The 26,375-nt window shown below is 32.3% G+C and overlaps 2 protein-coding genes and 1 long non-coding RNA gene across 3 annotated transcripts in view; 1 reads left to right on the top strand and 2 right to left on the bottom strand.

The window, feature by feature from the left end:
• LOC143062940 (uncharacterized) overlaps nt 1-956 on the bottom strand; it is a 38,981-nt gene extending 38,025 nt beyond the window's left edge. Inside the window, exon 1 of the long non-coding RNA XR_012974891.1 lies at nt 821-956. This is a non-coding gene — a long non-coding RNA (uncharacterized LOC143062940). The remainder of the gene's footprint in view (nt 1-820) is intronic.
• Nucleotides 957-3,540: 2,584 nt separating this feature from the next.
• Nucleotides 3,541-17,065, bottom strand: LOC143062938 (cysteine sulfinic acid decarboxylase-like). Its single transcript, XM_076234781.1, has 14 exons — nt 16,930-17,065; nt 15,733-15,866; nt 13,245-13,338; nt 12,177-12,267; nt 11,552-11,658; nt 10,733-10,983; nt 10,208-10,324; nt 8,356-8,420; nt 7,636-7,714; nt 7,258-7,339; nt 6,603-6,720; nt 5,890-5,944; nt 5,062-5,151; nt 3,541-3,845 (listed from the first exon to the last, which is right to left on the bottom strand). The coding sequence occupies exons 1-14, from the start codon at nt 17,039-17,041 to the stop codon at nt 3,666-3,668; spliced, it is 1,575 nt and encodes a 524-aa protein (XP_076090896.1). The 5' UTR covers nt 17,042-17,065; the 3' UTR covers nt 3,541-3,665.
• A 3,860-nt stretch (nt 17,066-20,925) lies between these two features.
• Nucleotides 20,926-26,375, top strand: part of LOC143062937 (protein adenylyltransferase SelO, mitochondrial-like) — a 33,737-nt gene continuing 28,287 nt past the window's right edge. Inside the window, exon 1 of the mRNA XM_076234780.1 lies at nt 20,926-21,493. Within this exon, the coding sequence (XP_076090895.1) occupies nt 21,009-21,493 (485 nt within the window). The 5' untranslated portion in view covers nt 20,926-21,008. The remainder of the gene's footprint in view (nt 21,494-26,375) is intronic.

Raw genomic sequence — 26,375 nt, 5'->3', positions numbered from 1 at the left:
AGTTGAAATTTACTGCAAATATAAAAAAATAAGTTGTGGTATGATTACTTATGAGACTACTTTCCACCATAGTCCAAATGACCTAAAAATTAACAACTTTAGATGACCTTACAGCCTTCAACATATGTTCAACAATGAGCAAAACCCATACTGCATAACACAAAAAAAATCAAAAGATAAACCAAAAAGAAACTATTTTATAGAAAATCTAAAGCTAGCCATTTTCTGTGTGGATTACTTTTACCCACCATTATAAATATATCCACTACCATTTACAGATTGATACCACTGCTACTGGACTTTTCTTTCAGGAAGTTGTCATCTAGCCAACAGTAATTGCATTTATACCTACCAGATTACAACAAGGTTTCATTAGAATTCACCAATAATAAGAGTCCATCTCCCTGTGTTTCCTCAGTCATTTTCTTTTACATTCCTCTCTGGGACAAACAGTTTAGTTTAAGTATTTTAAGGTTTTTGGCCTATGATAGTAGCAGGGCAATATGTAACATATTGTCGTTGTTTGTATTTTAAGGTTTTTGCCTATGACAGAAGCAAGGCAATATGTTGTTGCGTTTGTCCATCAGTTCATCTGTCTGTACTTGATCAGGTTAAATGTTTGGATAAAAGAAGAGAAAATTTTAGTTTTAGTAGTTCAGGTTACAGCTAGTTGAAACATATTATAAAGGATCATTACTTTGCGATCTTTTTAAAACATATAATCAAGGTTTTGACCCAGATTTTGTGTTTAACTGATCATAGAAGTTTAACAGGGGCAACGTGTACTCTATCTGGACAGTTTTTCTTTTTTTAAGGTTACCTGGCTCAAAGGGCCAAGTGAGTATTTCTCAACACTTGGCATCCATCGACGTCCTTCATCATCTGTCATCATTGGTTAACTTTTACACAAGTCTTCTCTAAAACTACTTGACCAAATTAAACAAAGCTTTGCCATAATCATCATTAGGGTATTCAGTTTTAAAAATGTGTCAGATGACCCCACATGACGACCAAGATGGCCAACATGGTTATAAATAGAACATAGGGGTAAAATACAAGTTGTGTCTATTATTTAAAAAACTGTTATAAATAAAATTAAATCTGACAGAGCAGAAATGTTCAGAATTTCGAGCTATACCAATTGAAAATAAACTGACAGCGGCATGGGTAAAAATAAAAAGACAAATCTGACAGAGCAGAAATGTTCAGAATTTCGAGCTATACCAATTGAAAATAAACTGACAGCGTCATGGGTAAAAATAAAAAGACAAATCTGACAGCAGAAATGTTCAGAATTTCGAGCTATACCAATTGAAAATAAACTGACGGCGTCATGGGTAAAAATAAAAAGACAAATAGACGAATAATAGTACAGAAGACACAACATAGAAGACTAAGCAACACAAACCCCACTAAAAACTGGGGGTGCTCCGGAAGGGTAAGCAGTACCTGCTCCACATGTGGCACCCGTCGTGTTGTTATTACAAATATGGTAAATGAGCCTAATTCGGTAGGTCATATTCGTGTAAATGGAATGGTATTGTAGTTACGACACAAGGAACATATCCGATATCATCTCTGAAAGGTTATTCCATAGGTTGTGAATTCGAACCCAACTTGTGCTGGCGCTCTCGACTCCAATCTTAATTGACTAGGGTTGTCAGTTTTCCTATTGAAGGTCGGTGAATTTCTACGGCCACTCCTGCTTCTTCGACAAATAAAAACTTTCCGCCACGAAATAGCTTAAATGTAGCTTTAAAACACAGAAAATCAAATCAATTCTTATCTCAAGGAATTGTATAAAATTTTGCACAAAACAAGAGCATTTGGAACTTTTTACTTAAAGGCTAGACGTGTATTTAAGGAAGCACAATACAAAGATTTTATACCTCCAATTCCCCAGTTTTAAAATGCTGTAACTTATTTTATAATGCTTTAAAATTTAAAAGAGTGGTATTTATGGATAGCTAACAGATTACTCTTTCAAATTAATGCAATGTTAGATTATACAACAGTTATGTAATCAATTATGATGTTAACTATGTCTACAAAATTTTACAAGAAATTTCAACTTTCAATTGAAATTAGCTTCTTCATGGTTACCCAAAGAGGGTTGAGTTATTATAAAAAAATATGTTGTTCCTAGAGCCATTATCTACAAAAAGGTGTCTCAGATTTTGGATAAAATGAATATATCAAATTTTACACCTAATTAAACATTTTCTACTTTTATGTGGTAAGGATGTTTACACTAATTATAGAATTATGAGAGAATGGAATACGATAGCGATAATTTGAGACACACTTTTGTAGCCCCTGCTGTGTTTATTTAGATTTTTTTTAAATGTCCTGTATAGTTAAAGAGATGAAAGAACTAAATTCAATCAATTGAACTGACCAAGATTTTGACATTAATTGCATAATAATTGATTACATAATGATTGCAAAACAAAAATATTGCATTCATTTTAAAGATTTATCTTTTATCTATCTATATATAAAATTGAGAATGGAAATGGGGAATGTGTCAAAGAGACAACAACCCGACCAAATAAAAAACAACAGCAGAGGGTCACCAACAGGTCTTCAATGTAGCGAGAAATTCCCGCACCCGGAGGCGTCCTTCAGCTGGCCCCTAAACAAATATACCTCTTTTAATAATTTATATGCATTATTAAGAAAGTAACAGAATTTTAAAGGTTGGAGATTGGAAGTAAACAAATCTTTGTATTGTGCTACCTTAAAGCATGTTCAAAGCAAGTTCAAAGCAAGTTCAAAGAAGATTGCATTTTGCAATCCCTTTATAATTGTTTGCTTTATCAACCAGTGAAATCAAAAACGTGCTCGGGACAACTTCAAGCAGACTGTTTATTTTCATCTGTGCTTCATTGCTTATTTATTATCACTTTTTTACACATTTGTTTTCTGCATTTTATGGCGGATTTTTCTTTTGTCTCTTGCAAGGCTCTTGTCAGGTCAGATATTAATTTTCTAAATCCTACTTCCTTCATAAGAACATACAAATTAATTGTCATCTTCTAAAAAGAAACCTTCTAGGTTGTCGTCTAAAGATCAAACGCTAGATACTTCACCACAATTGTCCATCTTCGTTTTGATTGTGTGTAAGGGATTTACAAAACACAACATCAAGTTGTCGATTTTCCAGCTTCAACTATATATGTCGTTTCTGGTTCATGACGCAAGCTCTCGTGACAAACTCAAACCGAAAGAAGGAGTGACTATATATAGTGTTATAACTAATCAATCAAATCATGGGACGAATACTAGTTCTTAAAGGAAGAATAAAAAAACGTTTAACCATTGGTTTCCCTGCCCACATATTTATGGTAAATCTATCAAAAGACGAGATATTTGATTAAAAAAGTAGAGCCATGCCCAAATAAGTCCAACTGCATTTGTTCGCAGTTTGATTTATTGCAATTTTCTTCTTTAAAAAGGGAAATACTGAATTGAACTGTGTTGATAGCTGGTAACTGTGACGAATGGAACCATGTGTGGATAAACAATTTCATATAACGATTTCATTTATAAATAGTTTTATAATATGAATAAAACAGAGTAGTTTACATTTTCAAAAACACTGAATTGACATCTGTATCTGCCTATAACTTTTGTACGATTGGACTTCTTGAAAATTGAAAACCTCATACAGTGTCTCCAAGTCTCATGATTTCTTCTACAATAAAATCCATGTCTGATTTTTCACAGATAGGATTGCCAACTATAACTCTGAAGAAATTGACCAATCCTTTTGTAGACATCGGTTGATAACCAATCATCATTGATCCTTTGAGCATCATTCGAGCTTTTATATTTGGTGCTATCTGTGAAATACAATATAAAAAATTAAAAAGACATGAAACGCTTTATTTAAAATATAAACAAGAATGTGTCCCCAGTACACGAATACCCCATGTGCACTATCATTTTCAATGTTCAGTGGACCGTGAAAATGGTGAAAATCTCGAATTTGGCATTGAAATTAGAAAGATCAAATCATAGGGAACATGTATACTAAGTTTCAATTTGATTGGACTTCAACTTCATCAAAAAATACCTCGACCAAAAACTTTAACCTGAAGCCGGACGAACGGATGTACAGACCAGAAAACATAATGCCCATAAATGGGACATAAAAATATTTCATTATGAAAACTATAATTGTTTTCCAAATTTCATTTATCCGAATAGAAACATTGAATTTCCTTTCAAGTCTTTTAACAAGAACTACACATTTTATTGTTGTACTGACAGAAGATGCTGGCGCAGTACATTTACGTGAGTTAAAGTTCGAAATAATCGCATTTAGAGTTAGAGATATCCGTGTTACTGTGTATAGATACCGGCCGGTGTATATGATGTAGTGATGGTATCGACCATGGTTTAAATACCATCGACCGGAGCAGTAGACATAATATGTCCAAACCAGCAGTTCCAAACAGCCGAGCTAATGTAAATCAAGATTTTATCCTGGGTACTTCAAAGATGCCCGTCGAGTAGCGCTGAAATTCTGTTGAAGACCTTTGTTGAAGCTACATGTTCAACGAAAAGTCGACAAGAACCTACCTCCTAAATGCTTTCATTTACAAGTAGAACAAAGTAAAAATGCAGTTTATGGTCCTCTCTGCTAATCTTAGTACGAAAAGAGATTTATTGCGACTATGTGTTGACTACAGGACATTAAATGAAAATACTATAAAAGATGCGTATCCGATACCGAGAACGAAAAATAACTCTGAGGTTGTGTGGTTCTCAGTGGACCTCATCAAAGGACCTAGATATTGCTTATCATCAATTACCAGCAGTTAGCGGACTTCAATTGCATAGTACAGTATTATATTTTGATGACATTATTTTCAATGGAAACCCTTGATCATTGTTTGAACCTTTTTGTGGTTAATTCTAATCATATGCGACATGTCCTGAATTCGAATTCGCTTATTTCGAATTTCCGCCTGTTAATCGATAACTGCACCGATAAACGAATAGCAAAAACAAATTGTGAATTAAAAATTGGTAAAAAGGAGCCACACAGTTTACCTTTGCCACTTCTTGCCACCACTCTGGTGTTTCTTCTTTACCTCGTAGCCGTGGTGGAATGTACCAAAATGAAATGTTTGTGCACTGATACTGAAATATTTCAATTTAATTCAAACAACTATAAACACATTCATAAAATGAATGTAAAGTGTTTACTATACGAGCACAATCTCCTTTAAAAAAAGAAGAAGTTCAAATGCAATTTCAGTAGTTACAATACGCTAAAGGTACAGTGTTTAAACCCTTTTTTTTTGTTTCCAACGTTTCTGATTAATTATAACGGACTTCCAATCATTAAATTAAAAATATAAATAAGTATTAAAACAGTATAAAAATGAAATCTTTTAAATCGGTGAAATCAATGACTCCTAATGTTATTTCATACCAAACTTTACAATTAAAAGATATATGTTGGGGGATGCCATGCTATCTGCATTTTAAAGAACATTTGAAACAACTCTCAAGTCATCCGTATGTGTAGCCTATTGCAAGGCAAAATTTCTCTCCTGTCCATTTTTTCCCCGAAGCATTCAAAATGTTTGCCTTTCATACTGGTCGTCCTACCTTACAGAACATATTTATTGTGTTAATAACTAATTTGCCCTTATCCTAAAATACTTGGATACACTGGACGTTTAGCTAGCAACAATATATTAATCACTTATTATTGGTAGAAGGTATTCGGTTAAAGTTATATTCATATCAATACTTTTGAGTTGTAGTTTTCTGTTACTTGTTATGAATTGAGATGAACATCATCCTCCATTTATTTTATTATTGTACGATTAACAAATCATTATAAACTTAACTTAAATTTAATTGATATACCTCAGGCAAAACTAAACGAAATCCTTCTGTTGATCTAACTTTTTCTGTTAAATATCTATAAGTAAATACGTTTTTCTATGTTTATTTTATATTATTGCATGCTTTTAGTACAATTAGTGGTCCTATAGTGAGCTATAAATGCCCAGAAACACCAAATTTTAAACAATATTCAAACTAACCGACATATTCATTAAAACAAATTACAACAACAAAAATATGACAGACAGCAACCAATAACAACCACTGGATTACATACTCATGTCTTGTAAAAAAAGCACGAAGAATTGACGAGTTAAATTGTTTGTGAACGGTCAACCTCCCCCCCTTTTCCTGGGACCTGGAGAAGCAGCACAACATAAGAAAAATCAGTTAACATTAATTGGAACTGGATTGATGCATCTGATTGGCACGAAGCACAAAAAAAAACATAAAACAAATTACACAAAAAAAAAAGAATGTAAAATACTCAAAGTTTATAAAACTTTAGGGTCTTGAATGCTGTTGATTGGTAATAAGGGCCTCTGCGATAGCATAACCCTAGGAAACATAATTGATTTCCATGGTTCATAGTCATATGTTGAAAAAGACCTATTTTCTATTCAGACTAACGTGAAAGGAAAAGGAAAAGAACCAGTGTTCGTGCAATTGACGTATCTATATAGCCCTAACCGAGCAAACTCCTTTACACATAAAAGTTGTTAATTACAACTTACTTAGCATTATCAAATGCCTTTTCAACTCTGGCAGCCATTGCTTTGTCGCCACGACCCTTCCACATTAACCATACTTTTAAGACATCGTTTTTACGACCACATTGGACAGTTCTGTCCCCTGAAAAATACCTGCTGTGGAATACCGGTTGTCAAAAATTGAAGTATCAACTAATTATACATCTTTTCAATAAAATTTCAAATGACATTGTGTATTGAACAAGGGGAAATATTATTCGCCGGTATTTCGAAATTAAACCAAGCCGACATACGTATACAAAGTACTAATCAACTAGTGTCATGGAAGACTTTTTTGTGTGATTTAGATTTACAAAAATGGTCTAGATAAACAAAGGTGACGTTTGGGCGCATGTAAGGCCGGTTTTACCTCAACCACATTTTTGACCTGTACAAAGTCAGGTTATTTGAACTTTGCGACGTATTTAGTCTTTATTTGAACGTTGATTATTTTCTAGAGTCGGGTCGGGTATGTAGTAAGTTTTAGTTACATATGTATTATCATACTGGTATATTTTGACTAAACGACATTAACTACGCTATAGCCTGATTTTTCTTATTCTAATGTTCTTTAACAAGAATAGACTAGTTTAGCACTGTTTTAGTAACTATTACGATATTTATGATGTCTAATATTTACCTATATCGTATTCTGTGTCGTAGAGTTTATCTGGTTGAAACAGATACTCTGCTCTATATGCATTGCATTTTTCTAGAAAACCCTATTTAAAAGACAAAGTATTATCAATCTGGTATTTCTTGAATAAACGAAATTATTACACAAACCGGTTTTACAGCCTTGAACTTCTTTTTTACTTTTTTTTTTTGTAGAAAATGAACTAAAGAGGTTGAAGGTCTAAGACGAAAATGCAAGATATTATTCCAAAAATATAAATATTTAGATACTGCTATATGACAGACTTAATACATAAGTCATTTAACTCAATAATTTTTAAAATTCAATGGACGAAAAATGTGTCAATCCTTTCTAATTTTAAAATTGTATTTGTTAAAGTACCTTTTCTTTCACAACTAAAGCAGAACACTGAATACCAGCCCCAGACATTTTGTGAATATTCCAGGCTACAGAATCTGATCTATAAACCAAAAAAAAAACATTTGTACTTTCACATTTGAAGGTATAAATCAAACAGAAAAGATGAATCTATGTAAGCACACATATACTGATTTTAGAATTTGTAAAATGACCATTTTGGTCCACTCTGCTCACCTTAGTACGAAAAGAGATTCATTGCGACTATGTGTTGACTACAGGAAATTAAATCAAAAGATCGCAAAAGATGCGTATCCGATACCAAGAACTGAAGATAACGTGTGTGGATCTTAGTGGACCTCTTCAGGGGTTATGGCTTATCATCAATATTAATTTTCATGTATAAAAGATTTTACTTAGAATATATTATTCTTATATTTTAGAATATATTATTCTTATATTCTAAATTTTACTGGTATTCAAATAGAATTGAGTGCACACTACAGGAAATCCAATGAGGTCGTAAGTGTCTATATTCACAATGGTAAGACAACTCTAATTTGACAACGTCACTAAAATGTACATGCCATGTACTTTTTGGAATGTTAATTGAAACTGATGTATGAAGTTGAATACGTGAAACCTTGACTTATGTCTGGATGTCCTTACTTATATACGATGTAAAGATTTGTATATCTGTTGTGTTAAATTATACTTGCAGTTTTAATCAAAAGTACATATTACCTCTCGACCCCTTTCGTCAGATGTTTTAATTTATCTGACAGCATAACACCGCCTCCCCAAGCAGCCTACAGAAATAAGATTTAACAAATCAGAATGAATGTTCTAACTGCCGATAACATCCAAACCGAGTGCCTGTTGCAAAAGTAACATGGAAGAAAGCTGACTGTCACATTATAAACACCTATATAAGGGACACACATTAAAGTTAAGCCAAGTAGGAAAAACATTATTATAATTAATCTTGAATACGAATATAGAGCTTCACCTGCCGCTACTGTGATGGAGAGTTGTCTCATTGGCACTTATATCAAATCTTCTAATCTTATATCTGTATAGATAAGCTTTTGGCAAATTGAGATTGTCAAGAGGATTGTGATGTTTTTTTCTCGTCATGACTTTAAACTCCATCTTCGTTCGCTACGGTACGCTAATAAAACGACACATAAGATTACTATTTTAGTATCATTCTTTGAATCGTTTTTATCAGTCAACTTTTATGTCAAATTAGAATTAATTGCATAACAGTGTGGTCGACAGTAAAAAGTTTGTAGGTTGTAACTTGTTTGTCAACGGCTATGATTTTATGCTCACCCAGTCTGTCAGAGGCCTTCCAGTGGGGCTTGAAATTCACTTGTTACACATTCCGATACATAAAATTAAACTTTCTTTTTACAAAGCTTGAAAGGAATTTGTTTTAAATATTTATTATAATCATCACATACAACCGTGTCATTTATAAGAATAATAATGTTCAGAGATGATATTATTTAATAATAATAAAAAAAATAGGTTTATCCATTATAAAAAAACTATTAAGTTGATGGGGTTAATTCACAAAATATCTCATTGATTAAGAGCACAACTACTTCTACGGTGTGATCATTTAAGAATGGCCTACTATTTATTCAATGCGTATACATGTGGGTTTTGTTTGTGAAGAGTTCTGGATAATTAAAAAATCATTTGATTTCTTTGTTCAATACCATAAAACGATTCATTCTTTCAGATATTTGTCACTTTGCCTTATCTTCAAGTTCAACACAATTTCTCACGTTTCTTACAAAACTTTTATTCTTGTGATATATTCTTTTGTTGAAAAAAAAAATGTATAGATAAAGATAGATATAGGAAGATGTGGTATGAGTGCCAATGAGACAACTCTCCTCCCAAGTAATAATTCATAAAAGTAAACCATTATAGGTCAAGGTACGACCTGCAACACGGAGCCTTGGCTCACACCGAACAGCAAGTTATAGAGGGCCCCAAAACTACTAGTGTAAAACCATTCAAACGGGAAAACCAACGAGAAACAAAAAACACATATGAACTACATAAACAGACGACATCATGCATTGTAACTTTTAAAGCCAATTAAGTAAAAAAAATAATCTGAAAGAACGTGCGATATCATATTAGGAAAATTGATGGTCAAACCATAACAAAAAATCAAGTAAAGAATTTTAAGTATTCAACCTTTATAGCTTGCTGTTCGGTGTGAGCCAAGACTCCGTGTTGAAGGCCATTTTTATTTATTCTCAAATTACAAAGGTTATTCCTGATTAGTATTTTTAATTATTTTATTTAGGCGTTTAGAACCTTTGGTGACCTCACAGTTTAAATTTCTATGATAAGTACGTCGTGAGCAGTGGGCATTACAGACGAACGTTCACCTAATTTCCCCCAGTCAATGAATGGCCATAGCTACACTGTTATAAATTTCATTCTATATATGAAAAGAAAAGTGATACAAACAACGAATCTGAAAGTTACAGTTAGATATTATATTTTTTTCTATAACAAATAATTGTTTTCTTTATCTGTATTTTGTCATAAGACAAATATAAGTACTTACATCTACATGCATCCATACATTATGACGTTGACAAACATCAGCTACACCCTCCAAATCATCATAGGCACCAAGCACTGTAGTTCCACAGGTCGCCATAAACATGACAGGGGTAGTTTTCTTAATAATGAGAAAGTTTTTATTTTATTTCTATCATGAAGATTACACACGAGCTTTCATAAATATTATACTTTGTACTTGATTGCCATGAATAGGTATCACAGACTACATTCGGAAGGTATAACAACAGTAACTTTTCACTCTGGGTTTACCAAAGTAACTTCGGTGATTATTTTATAACTACATATAGAAAAGATAAATATACCCGATGCGAAACAGAGCCAATGCTTTCAATATAATCAATGATACCCAATAATGTTCCTGTTTCTGTTCACTTTGACTTCTCCGTTAGATCTGGTAATAATAATGATCGATTCCAATAATTTTAGAAAGATATAGGATTCATATAGGAACTCTTTGTAATTTTTGCTACTAGTAGTACATGGTATATATACTTCATAAACTTACATTTTGTTTACATTGTTGTATTTTGTTTTCTAAGTCATCTGGTTTTACTCTGCCTTTGTCGTCAGTTTTCACTTTTATTATACTATCTGTCCCGAATCCGAGAAAGTTGGCGCCTTTTGCTATAGAGTAGTGCGCATCCTCAGATGTCAGAAGGACCATTGGTTGAATACTAAACACTCCTTTTTGTTTAAGCGTTGGATCGTATTTGAGTTTAGCTAAATGTATAGCCATTATATTGCAAAACGAACCGCCTGAAACATAAATTAGCTTCGGATTCTTAGGTATGATAAAAAAAAAAGAGATGTGTGCAAGTAGCACAACGCCGAACGGTACATAAAACCAAAAAGTTCAAAGTACGGACTGCTGAACGACAGGATACCAAATTCGTGATTCTACTTCCACACTTGTGTGAAGATTGTACTAAAATGGAGGTTTGCATGTACAATAAATAGTGTTTTAGGCCATACATTAGTTATAGTTATTACTGCAGTAACAACATAACTATTTATTTCCCGATTCATACATGAAAACAAATCAAAAATGAAAATTGAGAGAGTTCCGGATTTGAAATTGCGCTACACAGTGGTACTATTATTCGCTTATAACATATCAACACACGTGCATGACTGTACCGTTAGACCCTTTCAATAAAATAATTTGGACGTAAATTTATGTGCATTCTTAAGATTGGTATGATTGTTTATTTATGATTCAGTTCAAAATTAAAAATTTAAATGAATGTGTCTTAGCCTTTCCACTTACACAGAAAACGCAGACGTATTACCCATAATTAATATCCAGAAAATAATAAAATAATACCTGGACAAAAAACACCTTCGCCATCTTGGTACCCAATAATTGATGATAACTTTTTGAAAATATAGTTTTCTAAAACTACCATTACCGGTGCAACTTCGTACGTGTGTCTGAAATAGTGATTGTGATTTCAAAGAAATAAGGAGTAAATCATAAATAATAAACCAAAATAATTGCCAAAAGAAGAGACTATGAAAATGAAAGAAAAATATAACCAACAAATCAGCACATTGAAGATCACTGAAACTAGAAAATAAATTGTGATTCAGAGCAATTCGGTTGAACACCACCTTCGTTTCTGAAGTAAAATATTATATATACTAGTACTCAGTGAAATTAGAATGAACATTGACATTGAGATGAATAATAGCAATCTTAGCTTTTTGTGTATGTGTTTTTTGTGTGCATTAACTGATTTCGTGTCATGGATGGATACAACATATCCTTTGTTTTCCTATTATTTACAGTCTTCTTCTTAAAAGATTATAAGGAACCAACAAATAGAAGTTTTTAACGACCTTGAATGTCTATACAGCCCTTCACGGTCGGTAGATAAGGCAAGGCGTTTTTGTCTTATATTTATAATCAAGGCGAACTCCCAAGCCTCAACCATGCTTCGAACACTCACACATTGCAATTGAGAACTTCAGCTAGCCATGCTCCAAAAAGGCTGTATGGATCAATTCCGCTGTACAGCTGGTTGAAGAAACGAGGATGGCCTATGAATATATAAATACACATTAATACAATCATTATTATACTGTATAAATGTATTATTGTACCAGAAATTCACAGATCAGTGAAAAAAGAAGAAAATTTAATAATTTCAAATCAAGAAACGTAATTTTGAGAATTAAAATTAAACGTTAGATACATGGCTGCATGAAAATTCAATTAAGAAAGCCATCCTCCATTATAGCAAACAATAATACGGAACAAACAACAAATAAAGCAACCAAAAAAAAAAAAAAAAAAAAAACAAGATACAAACTAATAAACATACAGATAATTTTACTCAAATTTCCGGCATTGTACCAGTTTATAATCATAAACAAACTAAATTCTTTGAAAGTCTTTTAATTGATATAGGAGAATATTTTTTTCGGGATCTGTGAATGGATGCGTTATATTTTCGTAAAGGTAAAAGGATATATAGTGTTAATTTTTACCGGAATAAGGGATTACATCCCCTTCTACCCCTCCTTCTTATATGAATGATTGTCATGACAAAAGTCTGTTGATTGTTTTTCTATACCAGTACGTACATAAAGTGGTTTGATTGCATTTTTAAAAAAAAAATAGCCTGGCTGATCATATATCAGAGATTATCAAGCATACATATTTTCTGTATCTGCAACGCCCTTAACTTTGTTAATTCCCATTGAAAGGAGACATAATGTCTTTCCCTCTGTCAAACAAGATATGGGTTCACACACATCAAAAATATCAAATTTAAAAGCCAACACTGTCTTGGTAAAACAGAATTAAAAATAAGTCTTCAACCATCTTCCTCGCCTTACGAAAAATTAAATGAAAGGCGAACAGATGAAGAAATCAAAAATACACAATGAACTTGTTGTACTCTCAGCTCGTATATCACAACTAATACAATAAATAAGAGAGAATAGACAGATTGTTTTAAATGGTACCTTAATTGGTATTAATTTCAATAAACTTTTTTTTTATCGTGCGGTACCTGAAACAACACTGCCATCTATCACTCTCCTTCCTAATTCCAACAACTTCTCACGTGACACAGGTTCTTCATCAATTTCTACGTCTAAATATTTCTTTAAAAAAAACAACGTAGTAAACATCAACTCAATAAACAAAAACGGAAGTCTTTTACACAAAACCTCTTCCGTCTCGGATACATATAGAATATTAATATAGTATATATTTTTAGTTCAATTACACTGAAAATCATAATAGTCCAAAATCACTAGTGCTATTTGACTTGAATAAATGAATAAATGAAAATATTAAACAGTAATGAACATATATATATCAGTTCGAAACACGAGATATAAAATATAGATTTCCAATCAATACAATCGAATGGTATTACATGTGTCCGTTCATGTGAGGTATGTCCAAGATACGATGTAATTACATTATCCCGTGATTTAGAGTAATTTCTCGCAATTTGATTGGCTGATATTGTCCTAATAAATTTCAGTACATTTTTTTTATCACGTCAATTGGAATTATCTCCCTTATTTATTACGTCAATTGGAATTATCTCCCCTATTTATTACGTCAATTGGAATTATCTCCCTTATACCATTGACCTAATAAAAAAAAACAAAAAACAATTGAGTTGCTTTGTAGTCATAATATTTTTTATTTTTCACATTTTTTCATTTAATATCTAAAATATATTTATTGATATTGTCCTAACATTGAATTTGAATATAATAATATGTAATATAACAAAATCAGGATAAATTCGTTACACAGTGTTCAATTGTCCTAATACGGATATTATTAGTTACACAGTGTGCAATTGTCCTAATACGGAATTTATCGGGTCAATAAAATTCATATCGGGTTTGGCTTTGCCTCACCCGATATGAATTTTATTGACCCGATAAATTCTCGTATTAGGACAATTGCACACTGTGTAACTAATAATATCGATTTAAACTTAATCATTTTAGACCTCTTTCATCTTCTTCACCAGTTACCCTGGTTCATCTGTATGTGTCGATATCAACGATAACGACGATTTCGTATCGATATTGATGATCTCGTATCAATATCGATTTTAACGTAATGACTATAGAACGCCATTTATTTACCTCATGAATAACACTAAGTTGTGCTGGTTTATCTTTAGGTGTCGATATCAAGGATATTGACGACATCTGTATCGACATTTCAATTTCCATCGTCATCTGTTGCTTTGAATCGTATACGTTGTACGTATCTTATACTAGTGTCGATATCGATATCGACATTATGAACGATATCCAATCTATATCGACAATATCAATTATATCGAGTCGATATCGCCAATATCAATGATATCGAATCACTATCGACATAAAATATTCCCTCGTAATTTTTTTCTTCATATTTATTGATTTGATTTATCACTTTGAATGCATTTAATTTATTTGTATACACAATTATTTCATTGATTTTGCTGTTGATATTGTCGATATCGATATTTAAATTTCCCTTGTATTGTGTAGCATCCAGTCTAAACTTTTTATAGATTTTACGTTGTATTCATCTTTAACTAGAGTCAATATCGTCGATATCGACGATATCAATTTAAAATCGACATTCAAATTTTCCATTTTGATGTGTTGTTTTGATTTATTACTTTTTATACATTTCAAACAAGGTCAATATCAATAAAATTTATTAAAAATTTGAATTTTTGTATCTCTGAGTTCATATAATTATTTAAAAAGTTTCTAGTCATAATTTCTTCCTCTTAATAAGCTTACTTTGCATAGATGTCAAAAAGTTTTAAGCAAACATCGATATCGATTTGATATTGTGTTAACATCGTCGATATCGACATCTGGGTATATGTATATCACAACAAAGAAACTCTACGACTGACCGAGTCATTCTTTCTTGCATGAGAATGTTTAAAAGTTAACAGTATTATTCACTTATGTGAAGCTTGTATACAATGCACAATTGAACTGTCAAGAGTTAACCTATATGATTATCTTTTGAAAAAAATAATCTTTATATCTTATGCTAATTTGTGTCAAATTGAGGGCTGTTCAGTGTCATGTCGTCTTTTAAAGTTGGACATTTTTTACACATTGTGACTTGATGAAGAGTTGTCTCATTGACACTCTTCATTTTTATATTTTTTTTTATATATGTTCATTTAGGTCATATTATATATCTCTTAACCTTTCTACATATCTATACATCCCTGACTTTCAAATGACGTTTTTTGAGCGGTCATAAAACTTAACTCAATACTCGAAGTACACAAATTGTGATCGAAACACCACAGAAATCCAGCATGTTGATTGGTCAAATTCTGAGTCGGGGTACGCTCATCGTACACTAAATTTGTGTGACTGCTAGATTCACTAGAAGTTAAAGAAAAAAATGTGCTTTAGCCACGCAAAAATATAGTTTTTTTTCTTTTAAAACCATCAGTACTGTTATCACCCAAGTTTTTTATAATATCTAAATATTTCACTTACCTGCAAGTCTAAAGGTTGTCTAAAATTGATTACTTTAGTGTTTGGCTCTGTTTGTGGTGTGAGAGCTTCATCTTGAATCAGTTTACTAAAATCCTTTACAAATTGTTGAATTTCTGGTTCTGCGTAACTATAATCTATAATGCGTAAACTGCCTTATAATATGATAATCGCATAGGCTTTATCATTTAAAAAAAAATAGAATAAAAAAATCTATATAGAATCACTCCGCTGAATGTATTTAGTGACTTTTTTTAAGTAAACGTAAAAGCAATGTACGTAAAAGCTTCGAAAAGTGAATTAAAATTGTTTCATTGGCACTAAAACCACATCCTCTAGTTGTCTCATTGGCACTAAAACCACATCTTCTAGTTGTCTCATTGGCACTCATACCACATCTTATAGTTGTCTCATTGGCACTCATACCACATCTTCTTATATCTATAAACCCCCGTAAAATATTTCGGGCTCCAGTATAAAACTGATTCTTTGTTGAAACTGTTTAGGAATGCAATTTATTCAGACAAATGTATGTTCAACAATAATATGACAGTCCATATACCATTTAATAACGTAACCAAATCAAATTTTATCTCATGTAAATGTACAGCTTTTTATATACTCACCTCTTTTATCCATCATTGTTTGAATAAACGTTTATGTAAGTTAATACGTAATAACCAAATTAGATCGACATATCCTGTTGTCATTAAGTGTTTCATTTTAAATATATGCAATGTATGGCCATTCAATGATGAAAATTCAAATATTAAATGCAATAACATATTTCAGAGCATGACTGCATCGCGAGGCGAGGACAAAATATCAAACCAAGCGGAGTTCCCATTTTGTTTGTAGAAAAATATTCATTTACATATTTTTGTATATCAACTTCCTTTCTAAATTGATAAGTGTACTCTGAATTAAAGCTTTAAGGATTTTTATTGAGAACTGAAAGGTTAAATTCCCCCTTAGTAAGATTGAAACTATTAAAGGATCTTATTCGAGTCAGAAACAGGAATAATTCATCTGTTTCCATTTATAAAAAAAAAGAATAAATAAATCTCATTGATCGATCTTAAACAATCATTTTTTTTTTAATTTTCAGCAGAATACGTCAGATGTCTTTAGATCAGTCTGGTTCGCGTAATTCATGGACCTATAATTTTATTGATCTGTAGTCCATGCAATAAATTATACCTTGTGCTATAGACTTGGAAGGGGTCTGGCTCGCCATGTTCCTGTATCTGAACAAACAAGACGAGTGCTTGCTATACAACTGTCTGGTTAAATTTGGTATAAGCTTATGCATAACCCATCTGACTATAAACAAATGTTATCTGTAATTCAAACAAATATAATGAAACATTGTACTCGCCGACATTCAATTAGAAAAAAGTTGCTTCTAACACAATGAACAGACTATACAGAATGTGTGCATGTAGCTTTGATAAAAACATTATCTTTTTTAAACTGTTAAACTGTTCATACAAAGCTATGTTTAGCTGTTCGTACAAATCTATGTTTAGCTGTTCATACAAAGCTAAACAGTTTTGAATATAAAACCACTGGCAAGTTCATTCCTGATCTTGCAATAATTTTGCCATTTGGTTGAGATCATGTCATTCGTTTTCATTAAAATATCTTTCGATTTTTTTTTAGTGTATATAAACTTGAGCGTTTACCGAGAGAATTCAAATAAAAGGGATCTTCCTTTTATTATTATAGATGTAGCATCTAAGTAAGGTTGCAATAGATTTTTATTAAATCAACAAGTTACATAATTACGTTACTTGTCAACTGAAGGAGAGACTCACTGACAGCAGAATACAGCAAAGCTGAAAATAAGCCACTGATGAGCCCAGAGCATGGCAACACGACACCTAGCTAGCACTGGTATCATAACATTAGTTTAAAAGACTTCATGTCGAAAACACCTGACATAAAGTACCAAGCATAATAGATTTGAAAATTTCGTTCACAATTTAGGACACCTACCTTAAGTTTGTTTCAATTGAGGTCAAACATTTTATCTTCATTATTGACTTAGGTGAAGACTGAACTAGATTTAGCGGGTAATTTGAAAGATACAATGTCATAAAAGTCCATTTATAAATGTATAAGTAAAACCGTTAGGTAACTCGATCCATTTTCCTCTTTAATTATTTCATGATAGGGTTAATTAGGGTCACCCGAGCCGTGCAGATTAAATGATATATAACGACACGCTTGGTCAAAAACTATAACTTAATTATTGACGGAAAGATTTAGAAACATTTTAGCCAAGTCGTAATATTTGCTGATGTTGTTTTTAACGATAGGTTCGATTTATCAAGATTTGGCAACACCTTAGGTCAACTCAATTGACGGAAAAAGTAAAGCCTTGGTAGATTATACATATATAGATTTCTCGCGATTGATCATCACCGGCTTTCAGCGCAATAAACTCAGTAACGATCGGCTGTCAATTCAAGCATGTCAACGGAACATTGCAAAGAATTCATCGCAACGGTTGATAACGAACGATTAAAAAAAGCTGCAAAACCAATCAACACAATAAAAAAATTGTAAATCCTCGGTTATAACAATTGATCACCTTTTCCAGTTGTTTCATGTATGCAAGCTGAACACATTGTCTGTCATATATTGTTAACAACTAAAAATACAATTATCGAGTGTTCGATTTGTCACATTTATTTTTTAATAAATTGACGTTTTTTAAACAAATCGACAAACATCGGCAGATTGCGGTACCACGCATCGATTTTTAGATCGGAAATGGTTTGCCAAATGTTTGTTGAACATGACGTTTTATCCAATAAAAAATATGTATAAAACATCAATGACTCAACCAATCAGTAGACATATATATTATTTTCATCCACATATTATATGTTTTATAAAGTTGATTATTTTCACATCAGCCGGGCCATTCTTTGCTCTTGGTCATATGATATTAGAATACACTTATACAATTGTTTGTTGTACTGAAATTATGTTGAAGTTTTGTTCTTATCATATCTGTCTATATACACCAGGGTCACATGCACTCTTCGGAGGTTATTTTATGATAACTTAAAAGTGATTTCTTATCAAAATACGTGCACGAAATAACGTATGAATGCATTAATAATTACTACTAATAATCTTTATTGCAAAATTATTACTGTGCTGTTGTACAAGCACACATTTTTGTTTAGTGGCCAGCTGAAGTCCGTCTCTGAGTGCGGGATTTTCTCGCTGTCGTTGTTGAAGACCAATTGGTGGTCCTAGTTCGTTTTCTGCTTTTTTGGTCGGGTTGTTGTTTCCCTTTGGCACATTCTCAATTTCCAGTCTCAATTTTATTGTTAATAATTTATAGATTCATATGGAACTTTATTCACGTATGTTCAAATTATGTATTAAACTTTAATACATAATTTGAACATACGTGTTGGAATGGTATTAATCAAATTGCAGATAGAGTTTGATTAAAATACGAAGATTTGGTCTGCTTTCCCATTAAGGAAACAACATGGTGAGGATTTAAGCAAATCATGACAAAATGAGAAATATTTCAAGCTAAAAACAACAACAGATTGATTTATGACGACACAACAAACGAAATATAGACAACGACAACCACTGAACTACATGCTTTTGATTTGATACAGGCACATCTAGAATATGGTGTGCTAAAATGTTGTTGAGTGCTCAACCCTACCAATTAACTGGGACGGTGTTTCAACAACAAACACAAAAATAAACTGTAAAAATCGGTCAGAAATGACTTGACTCGTCAATGACAAAGAAACAATAAATTGTCAGTGTTCTCCCAGACTAAGCAAGCAGTCAAATAAAATCAATAAATATCCAACGAACTAAATTATAATGATACATATGTAATAAACATAATAAACAATAAACCTGAGAGCAATTTCATGATATAGGTACATAATATATGTTCGAGAGCCAATTCGTTGAAATTTTTAACTCAAATGTCCATCTCAATATTGAATACAAACTGAACGATCGTGGCAAAAAGAAATCAATGATTTAATCGAATCGATAAACTCGTACTCGATAAAATTACATAGGGTACGGTAATAATACGATTATGTGTCTTGTAACAAAGGATGCCAGTTGGTTTTACTGACTTGATCACCTCTGAATGTATCATACCAACTGGATATGATTGATGCGAACGTACGTATTTAAATAAAGAAAGCCACATAGTTGATTGATTGGGTTGATCAACGTGTAATCGATCATAACGATTAAAAAGTCGGATCAATACAACCGTGACCAAGGCAAACAGTAGAGGTTGCCAGTAAGCCATGGTAAATACGATCGTCACCAATGAAAACCAATAGAGCCGCCCAGTCACAGCACAGTCGTTTGAATTTTAGTTATATAAATAAATTTATCACTAAAATTCAAACGACTGTGGTCACAGGCACTTGTCTCAGATTTTTTTTTATACATAACGTGAAATCCTTGCATATATATACCTTCAAAATATAACACACACAGTGTTATATTAAGGGATATATAATAAAAAAATCTGAGGAAAGTCGGTGCCTAATCTATGGAGCCAGTTAATTGAATTGGTCAACTCTAAATCGATCGAAACGATAGAATACGATCATTGTGGTCATGACTGTTGTCTGAGTCTAGACAACAAGTCGACTATAGTAAAATTGTTAAACTCTAATATTCGATAACATCGATTGAAAGTGACCAATATATACATACAAGTGATAGATCTATGATCATAGATATAATATTGATACGGTCGAAGTTCTTGAAATAAGAATGAGTCAGATGATTTGATTTGATTAATCCTACATCGGCGTTTAGTTTGATATACATTGATTAAATAAAAAGATATTATTTTCTCAATAATATCGATGGTCATCGATGATCATCGATTCAATCGTCAAGTACTCAGTGTAGACTACTAGACTTAGATGAAAGTGTTTATGTGACACACTGCATACATTGATCAAATTCCACGAAATATTTCACAGAGAATTTCACAGTCCGATTATCTTCATTACTTCCAAATGAGAGGCAAATCAGCACTTCTTTGGATGTATAGATCAATGTACTTACCTACTTCAGTCCCAAAATGGAAATCTTCACTCCGGATATTTGTGAATCAATTCCGATTTTAAACGGGGTTTTAGAATTTCTTTTAAAAAAAAAATTATTATCTCCCCTTGAAAGCAGAAGAGAAAGTTGCATGTTGCATAAGTTGATAATGCTTTAGTTCTGAGGGTTTCAGCAGTTTATTTTTAATGTTTAGACGAATATTTTCTAATTCGATAATCACAAGAAACGGTGATTCATTTTCACGACAAACTTCTATAGCTAATACACGATCAAGTAACTTTTTGAAATGTGGTTGTCTCGTCATTTGGCGATGTGCTGCATTCCTGCATAGGAAAACTACAGGAATGACAACTCTAGAAACGTTGAACTTTGATAACTCAGCCTTACGATCTCTCCCTATCGATACAGTAACTGACAATTATGTAAGATCCGTAGCTGGGGCATGCTTTTCAAAAGTAAAGCCAACTCCAGTAGACAAGCCGTCACTAGTTGCAGTTTCCCAGCCAGCATTATACTTGTTAGGTATCCCACCTTCAGAAATAAACAGGGATGATTTTGTTCAATATTTCAGTGGAAATAGACTGTTACCTGGAAGTGATCCAGCGGCACACTGCTATTGTGGGCACCAGTTTGGTTATTTCTCAGGACAATTGGGAGATGGGGCTACAATGTAAGCATTTAATTATGAACATCTTGCATTCTCTTCTAAAAAGTATCAAGGACCTGTTTTATACGGTATCCTGTTGTTCCAGCCCAAAGTCGATCTGGCCCACGTTGATCAGGCCCCACGTCAAATCAGGCCCCATAATAAAATAAGGCATAAACTATATATAGACTTTTAATAAGTATAAATGGAATTTGTAAAAAGTATCGATGATGGATCACACTTTGGAGATAAATAAATATTTACAGTCTTAGGAAACCTATAAAATTTAAATGACTTAACTCATAATGACTTGTTTAATCAACTCATTAGTCTATAATTGGTTTGTTTATTCAACAATTGTCTATATATAGCTAATGATTGTTGACTAAGGTAATGCCACTCATATTCATAATCACTTTATATTCAATCAAATCCTGATGATTAAAGATACTTTATCAACAAGTTTTTGGGATACGATTGCTTTTAAGAAATCTGTAGACTTATACCATTGACTCAGGGCCATGCCCTTGCGTCAACTGTTTTATTCTAAACATCAAGGTACATCTCAGATTCTTGAGATTGTCTTGCTTTAAATGGTATAAAAAACAAAAGGATTGAATTTAAACAACTGTCCTATAATGTTCTTCTCATAATCTTCATGTTTCGATATTTTCCTTGACTTGTATCCTTGTTTTTAACAACACGGAAAATCAGAATTCAGCAGTATTTATATTTAGTGTTTTTATAAATTTAGAAACACGTCAGAGGGAATTCCCCAGTTTTGATAACATGCGAGAGTTCTCTGAATTCCGATCGATAAATCTATTTCTGTCATATAAGAACTGAAGTGGAGTTTTCTTATATGTCACCGTTATCAACCTGATGTTTGATATTGTACTTCCATAAAGAAATGGAGGTCGTTTATTTAACATTTAATATACGTCCTTTCTACAAATCACAAGTCTAGGGTTTGTTTAGGTAATTATGCGCATGCATATAGTTTTCTTGACTTGAAGGGTTATCTGATTGAATGGTTGCTCTGGATTCCCCACTCCATTGATTAATTTGAAACTCATGAGATCCTTTCTATGTCTGTCTGCTATTGGGGGTTATTGCTGTTGCATAATTTTAAATCATATGCATCATTTAAATTAAAATAAATGTAGTCCACAATGTAAAGGTGTAATTAGAACACCCCTTTAGCCAAAATGGAGTTTCATATTATCGCTTCGAGTTGTCTCCCTTCCGTAAGTAACTTTTGTCAAAGGACGATACGTCGTATTATATTAAAACTGATCGCAATTTAAACAGAGGAATGTGTACGGAAAGGAGTCATGCCCACTGACCCAAAGGAAATTAAATATTCAAAGAGTTAGAAATGGGGTTCCACCTAGAAATCACGTAGGAAAATAGGTGATAAGGTACGAAGTGAAATACCTTCTCTCACTCTAAGTGACTGCTGTGGAAATAAGCTTGGAATGGATAGTACAAAAATAAAACACGATAAGTACATTGTTCATACACTTGCATCGAGGATTGGCTATTTCTAAAGTTAAATAACTGTTCAGATTACGTAAATTACATTTTACACATACAGATAATTATTTTTGAAAATAATACTAATACGTGTATCAATGAAAACAATGGCAATCGTATCCCTCAGAGCAATCTCCTCTTTGATTTTTTTATGCAGTTAAGCTGCATTATGGAATTTGTAAAAAGTATCGATGATGGATCACACTTTGGAGATAAATAAATATTTACAGTCTTAGGAAACCTATAAAATTTAAATGACTTAACTCATAATGACTTGTTTAATCAACTCATTAGTCTATAATTGGTTTGTTTATTCAACAATTGTCTATATATAGCTAATGATTGTTGACTAAGGTAATGCCACTCATATTCATAATCACTTTATATTCAATCAAATCCTGATGATTAAAGATACTTTATCAACAAGTTTTTGGGATACGATTGCTTTTAAGAAATCTGTAGACTTATACCATTGACTCAGGGCCATGCCCTTGCGTCAACTGTTTTATTCTAAACATCAAGGTACATCTCAGATTCTTGAGATTGTCTTGCTTTAAATGGTATAAAAAACAAAAGGATTGAATTTAAACAACTGTCCTATAATGTTCTTCTCATAATCTTCATGTTTCGATATTTTCCTTGACTTGTATCCTTGTTTTTAACAACACGGAAAATCAGAATTCAGCAGTATTTATATTTAGTGTTTTTATAAATTTAGAAACATGTCAGAGGGAATTCCCCAGTTTTGATAACATGCGAGAGTTCTCTGAATTCCGATCGATAAATCTATTTCTGTCATATAAGAACTGAAGTGGAGTTTTCTTATATGTCACCGTTATCAACCTGATGTTTGATATTGTACTTCCATAAAGAAATGGAGGTCGTTTATTTAACATTTAATATACGTCCTTTCTACAAATCACAAGTCTAGGGTTTGTTTAGGTAATTATGCGCATGCATATAGTTTTCTTGACTTGAAGGGTTATCTGATTGAATGGTTGCTCTGGATTCCCCACTCCATTGATTAATTTGAAACTCATGAGATCCTTTCTATGTCTGTCTGCTATTGGGGGTTATTGCTGTTGCATAATTTTAAATCATATGCATCATTTAAATTAAAATAAATGTAGTCCACAATGTAAAGGTGTAATTAGAACACCCCTTTAGCCAAAATGGAGTTTCATATTATCGCTTCGAGTTGTCTCCCTTCCGTAAGTAACTTTTGTCAAAGGACGATACGTCGTATTATATTAAAACTGATCGCAATTTAAACAGAGGAATGTGTACGGAAAGGAGTCATGCTGACCCAAAGGAAATTAAATATTCAAAGAGTTAGAAATGGGGTTCCACCTAGAAATCACGTAGGAAAATAGGTGATAAGGTACGAAGTGAAATACCTTCTCTCACTCTAAGTGACTGCTGTGGAAATAAGCTTGGAATGGATAGTACAAAAATAAAACACGATAAGTACATTGTTCATACACTTGCATCGAGGATTGGCTATTTCTAAAGTTAAATAACTGTTCAGATTACGTAAATTACATTTTACACATACAGATAATTATTTTTGAAAATAATACTAATACGTGTATCAATGAAAACAATGGCAATCGTATCCCTCAGAGCAATCTCCTCTTTGATTTTTTTATGCAGTTAAGCTGCATTATGCGAGCACCCTAGATTTGTGTTCTACCCAATAAATGCTGAAATACTTGCCATTGTTATTATCTAGCTCGCTACTATGTTATATATAACTAATTGAACACTTTTTTAATACTTTTTGTTCTGGATAACAAAAAATATGACCAGAAAAACCTTAAATGATCGTCGATTTATCCAAAAGTTTTAAAGTTACACATAGGAAGTAGTGCTTATTAAGAATCCTTGTGTATTTCATTATGACTTGTGCTTTTAGCTAAGATGTCAAAGAACAATTATATGAAATATTTAATCGCCGAAAATCTCTTAGGACAAGTAGTTTAGATTTCCCAAATGACACAAGTCGTAGGAATATTGTTTGTCATCAATACGTAGTACAACTACGTCAGTAGTTTATTATATAATAAGTTCAACTGTTCATGCTGTTGGCGGCAATTTCAAATAAGAAAAAAAAATTTTCGTAGCTTTTCAATTTGGAGGCAGGTGTGCAAATTAGCGGTGGTCCGAGGTCCGCGACCTTCCACTGTTGCAAGCGGAATTTCGACTAGGATAGTTGGTTTCTAGCTACGCCCGACGTAGTCACCTCCCCATCAAAAATCTGATGGATAACTGGATATCATAAGAAGAAGAAGAAAGAAAATAAGAAATTACTTTGCAAACCTTTTCACCATGTTCACCAAAGTCTCCAATTAAACGAGCTAAAATCTTATTTTTATCATTATTATTCATGACAGCGATGTTCATTTTGTTCAACCGCTAGCTTTATACAGAAAATCGCCGACAAATATTGTATAAATTCGAGTAAAGTCGTATCTGATTGACAAAAACAACATTGTAAACACATAACAATGGCGGCCGTCAGGCCTGGGGTAATGGTAATTTGTAATTGTAATGCACTGTAATATTACATTTTTTGGATGTAATGCAAAGTAATTTGTAATGCACATTTTCTGCATTACAATTACATGTAATGTAATGATTACTTTAGTTAAAAATTGATGTAATGCCTCCATTACAGTACATTACTTTTCATTACAAATTGGTAAAATACATAAAATTGAAGAATATTGTATAATAAAAATAAAATATAAACAAAAACAAAAGAAAGTATGGAATAAAAGTTTTGTCACAGTTAATTACTGTATTAAATAAATTATATCAATCTTTAAAACACACATTAAGGTAATAAATATAAAATGGTTAAAATTATCAAGTCTTGATTTTGGTTTCTGATATTTGTTTAAAATGATATTAGGAATATTTTGGTGTTTGGTGGTTTGGTGTTTAATGAAAAATCTTATAAAAATTTATCAAACAAAACTATTTAGATGAATGGAAAAAACATAAAGATGAACATAATTCTATACACACCTTACATGTATTTCAGTGAAAGATTGAATATGTCAAACAACATTTTTAAACCAAACTGTGGTTTGGGTCCTGTCTGTGTTGTTATTTCACCTAATTAATATCAAAATGTTTTTATTGCAATCAAATCTTCTCAACTTATGTTTGTCCTCACAGAGCCCTTAAGCATTTCAAAAGATAATCCTTTAATGACACATTTATTATATTCCTTTGAAATCCTTTAATGATGTCTTAATGATTAAGTGATCAATGTAAGAAACAAAATTATATGATAATTTATTTTTTTACCACCACCTAAGAATTTTAAAAGTGACTTTTCCAGTTTCATGCCTCCTACTACTCC

Source organism: Mytilus galloprovincialis, chromosome 2 (genome assembly GCF_965363235.1).
Source record: "Mytilus galloprovincialis chromosome 2, xbMytGall1.hap1.1, whole genome shotgun sequence".
NCBI classification, from domain to species: domain Eukaryota; kingdom Metazoa; phylum Mollusca; class Bivalvia; order Mytilida; family Mytilidae; genus Mytilus; species Mytilus galloprovincialis.
Note: the sequence above shows the minus strand (reverse complement) of the source record. Positions and strands in the feature narration are given on the sequence as shown.

Excerpts from the sequence above, each read along its gene's own strand:
- LOC143062938 (XM_076234781.1), bottom strand. The coding sequence starts at position 17,041 with ATGCATAAGCTTATACCAAATTTAACCAGACAGTTGTATAGCAAGCAC. Across the intron at positions 11,659-12,176 it reads GAAGTTCTCAATTGCAATGT|ACACACGTACGAAGTTGCAC; the intron begins GTGAGTGTTCGA and ends TCACTATTTCAG. Across the intron at positions 5,152-5,889 it reads TTCGTTTAGTTTTGCCTGAG|TATCAGTGCACAAACATTTC; the intron begins GTATATCAATTA and ends GAAATATTTCAG.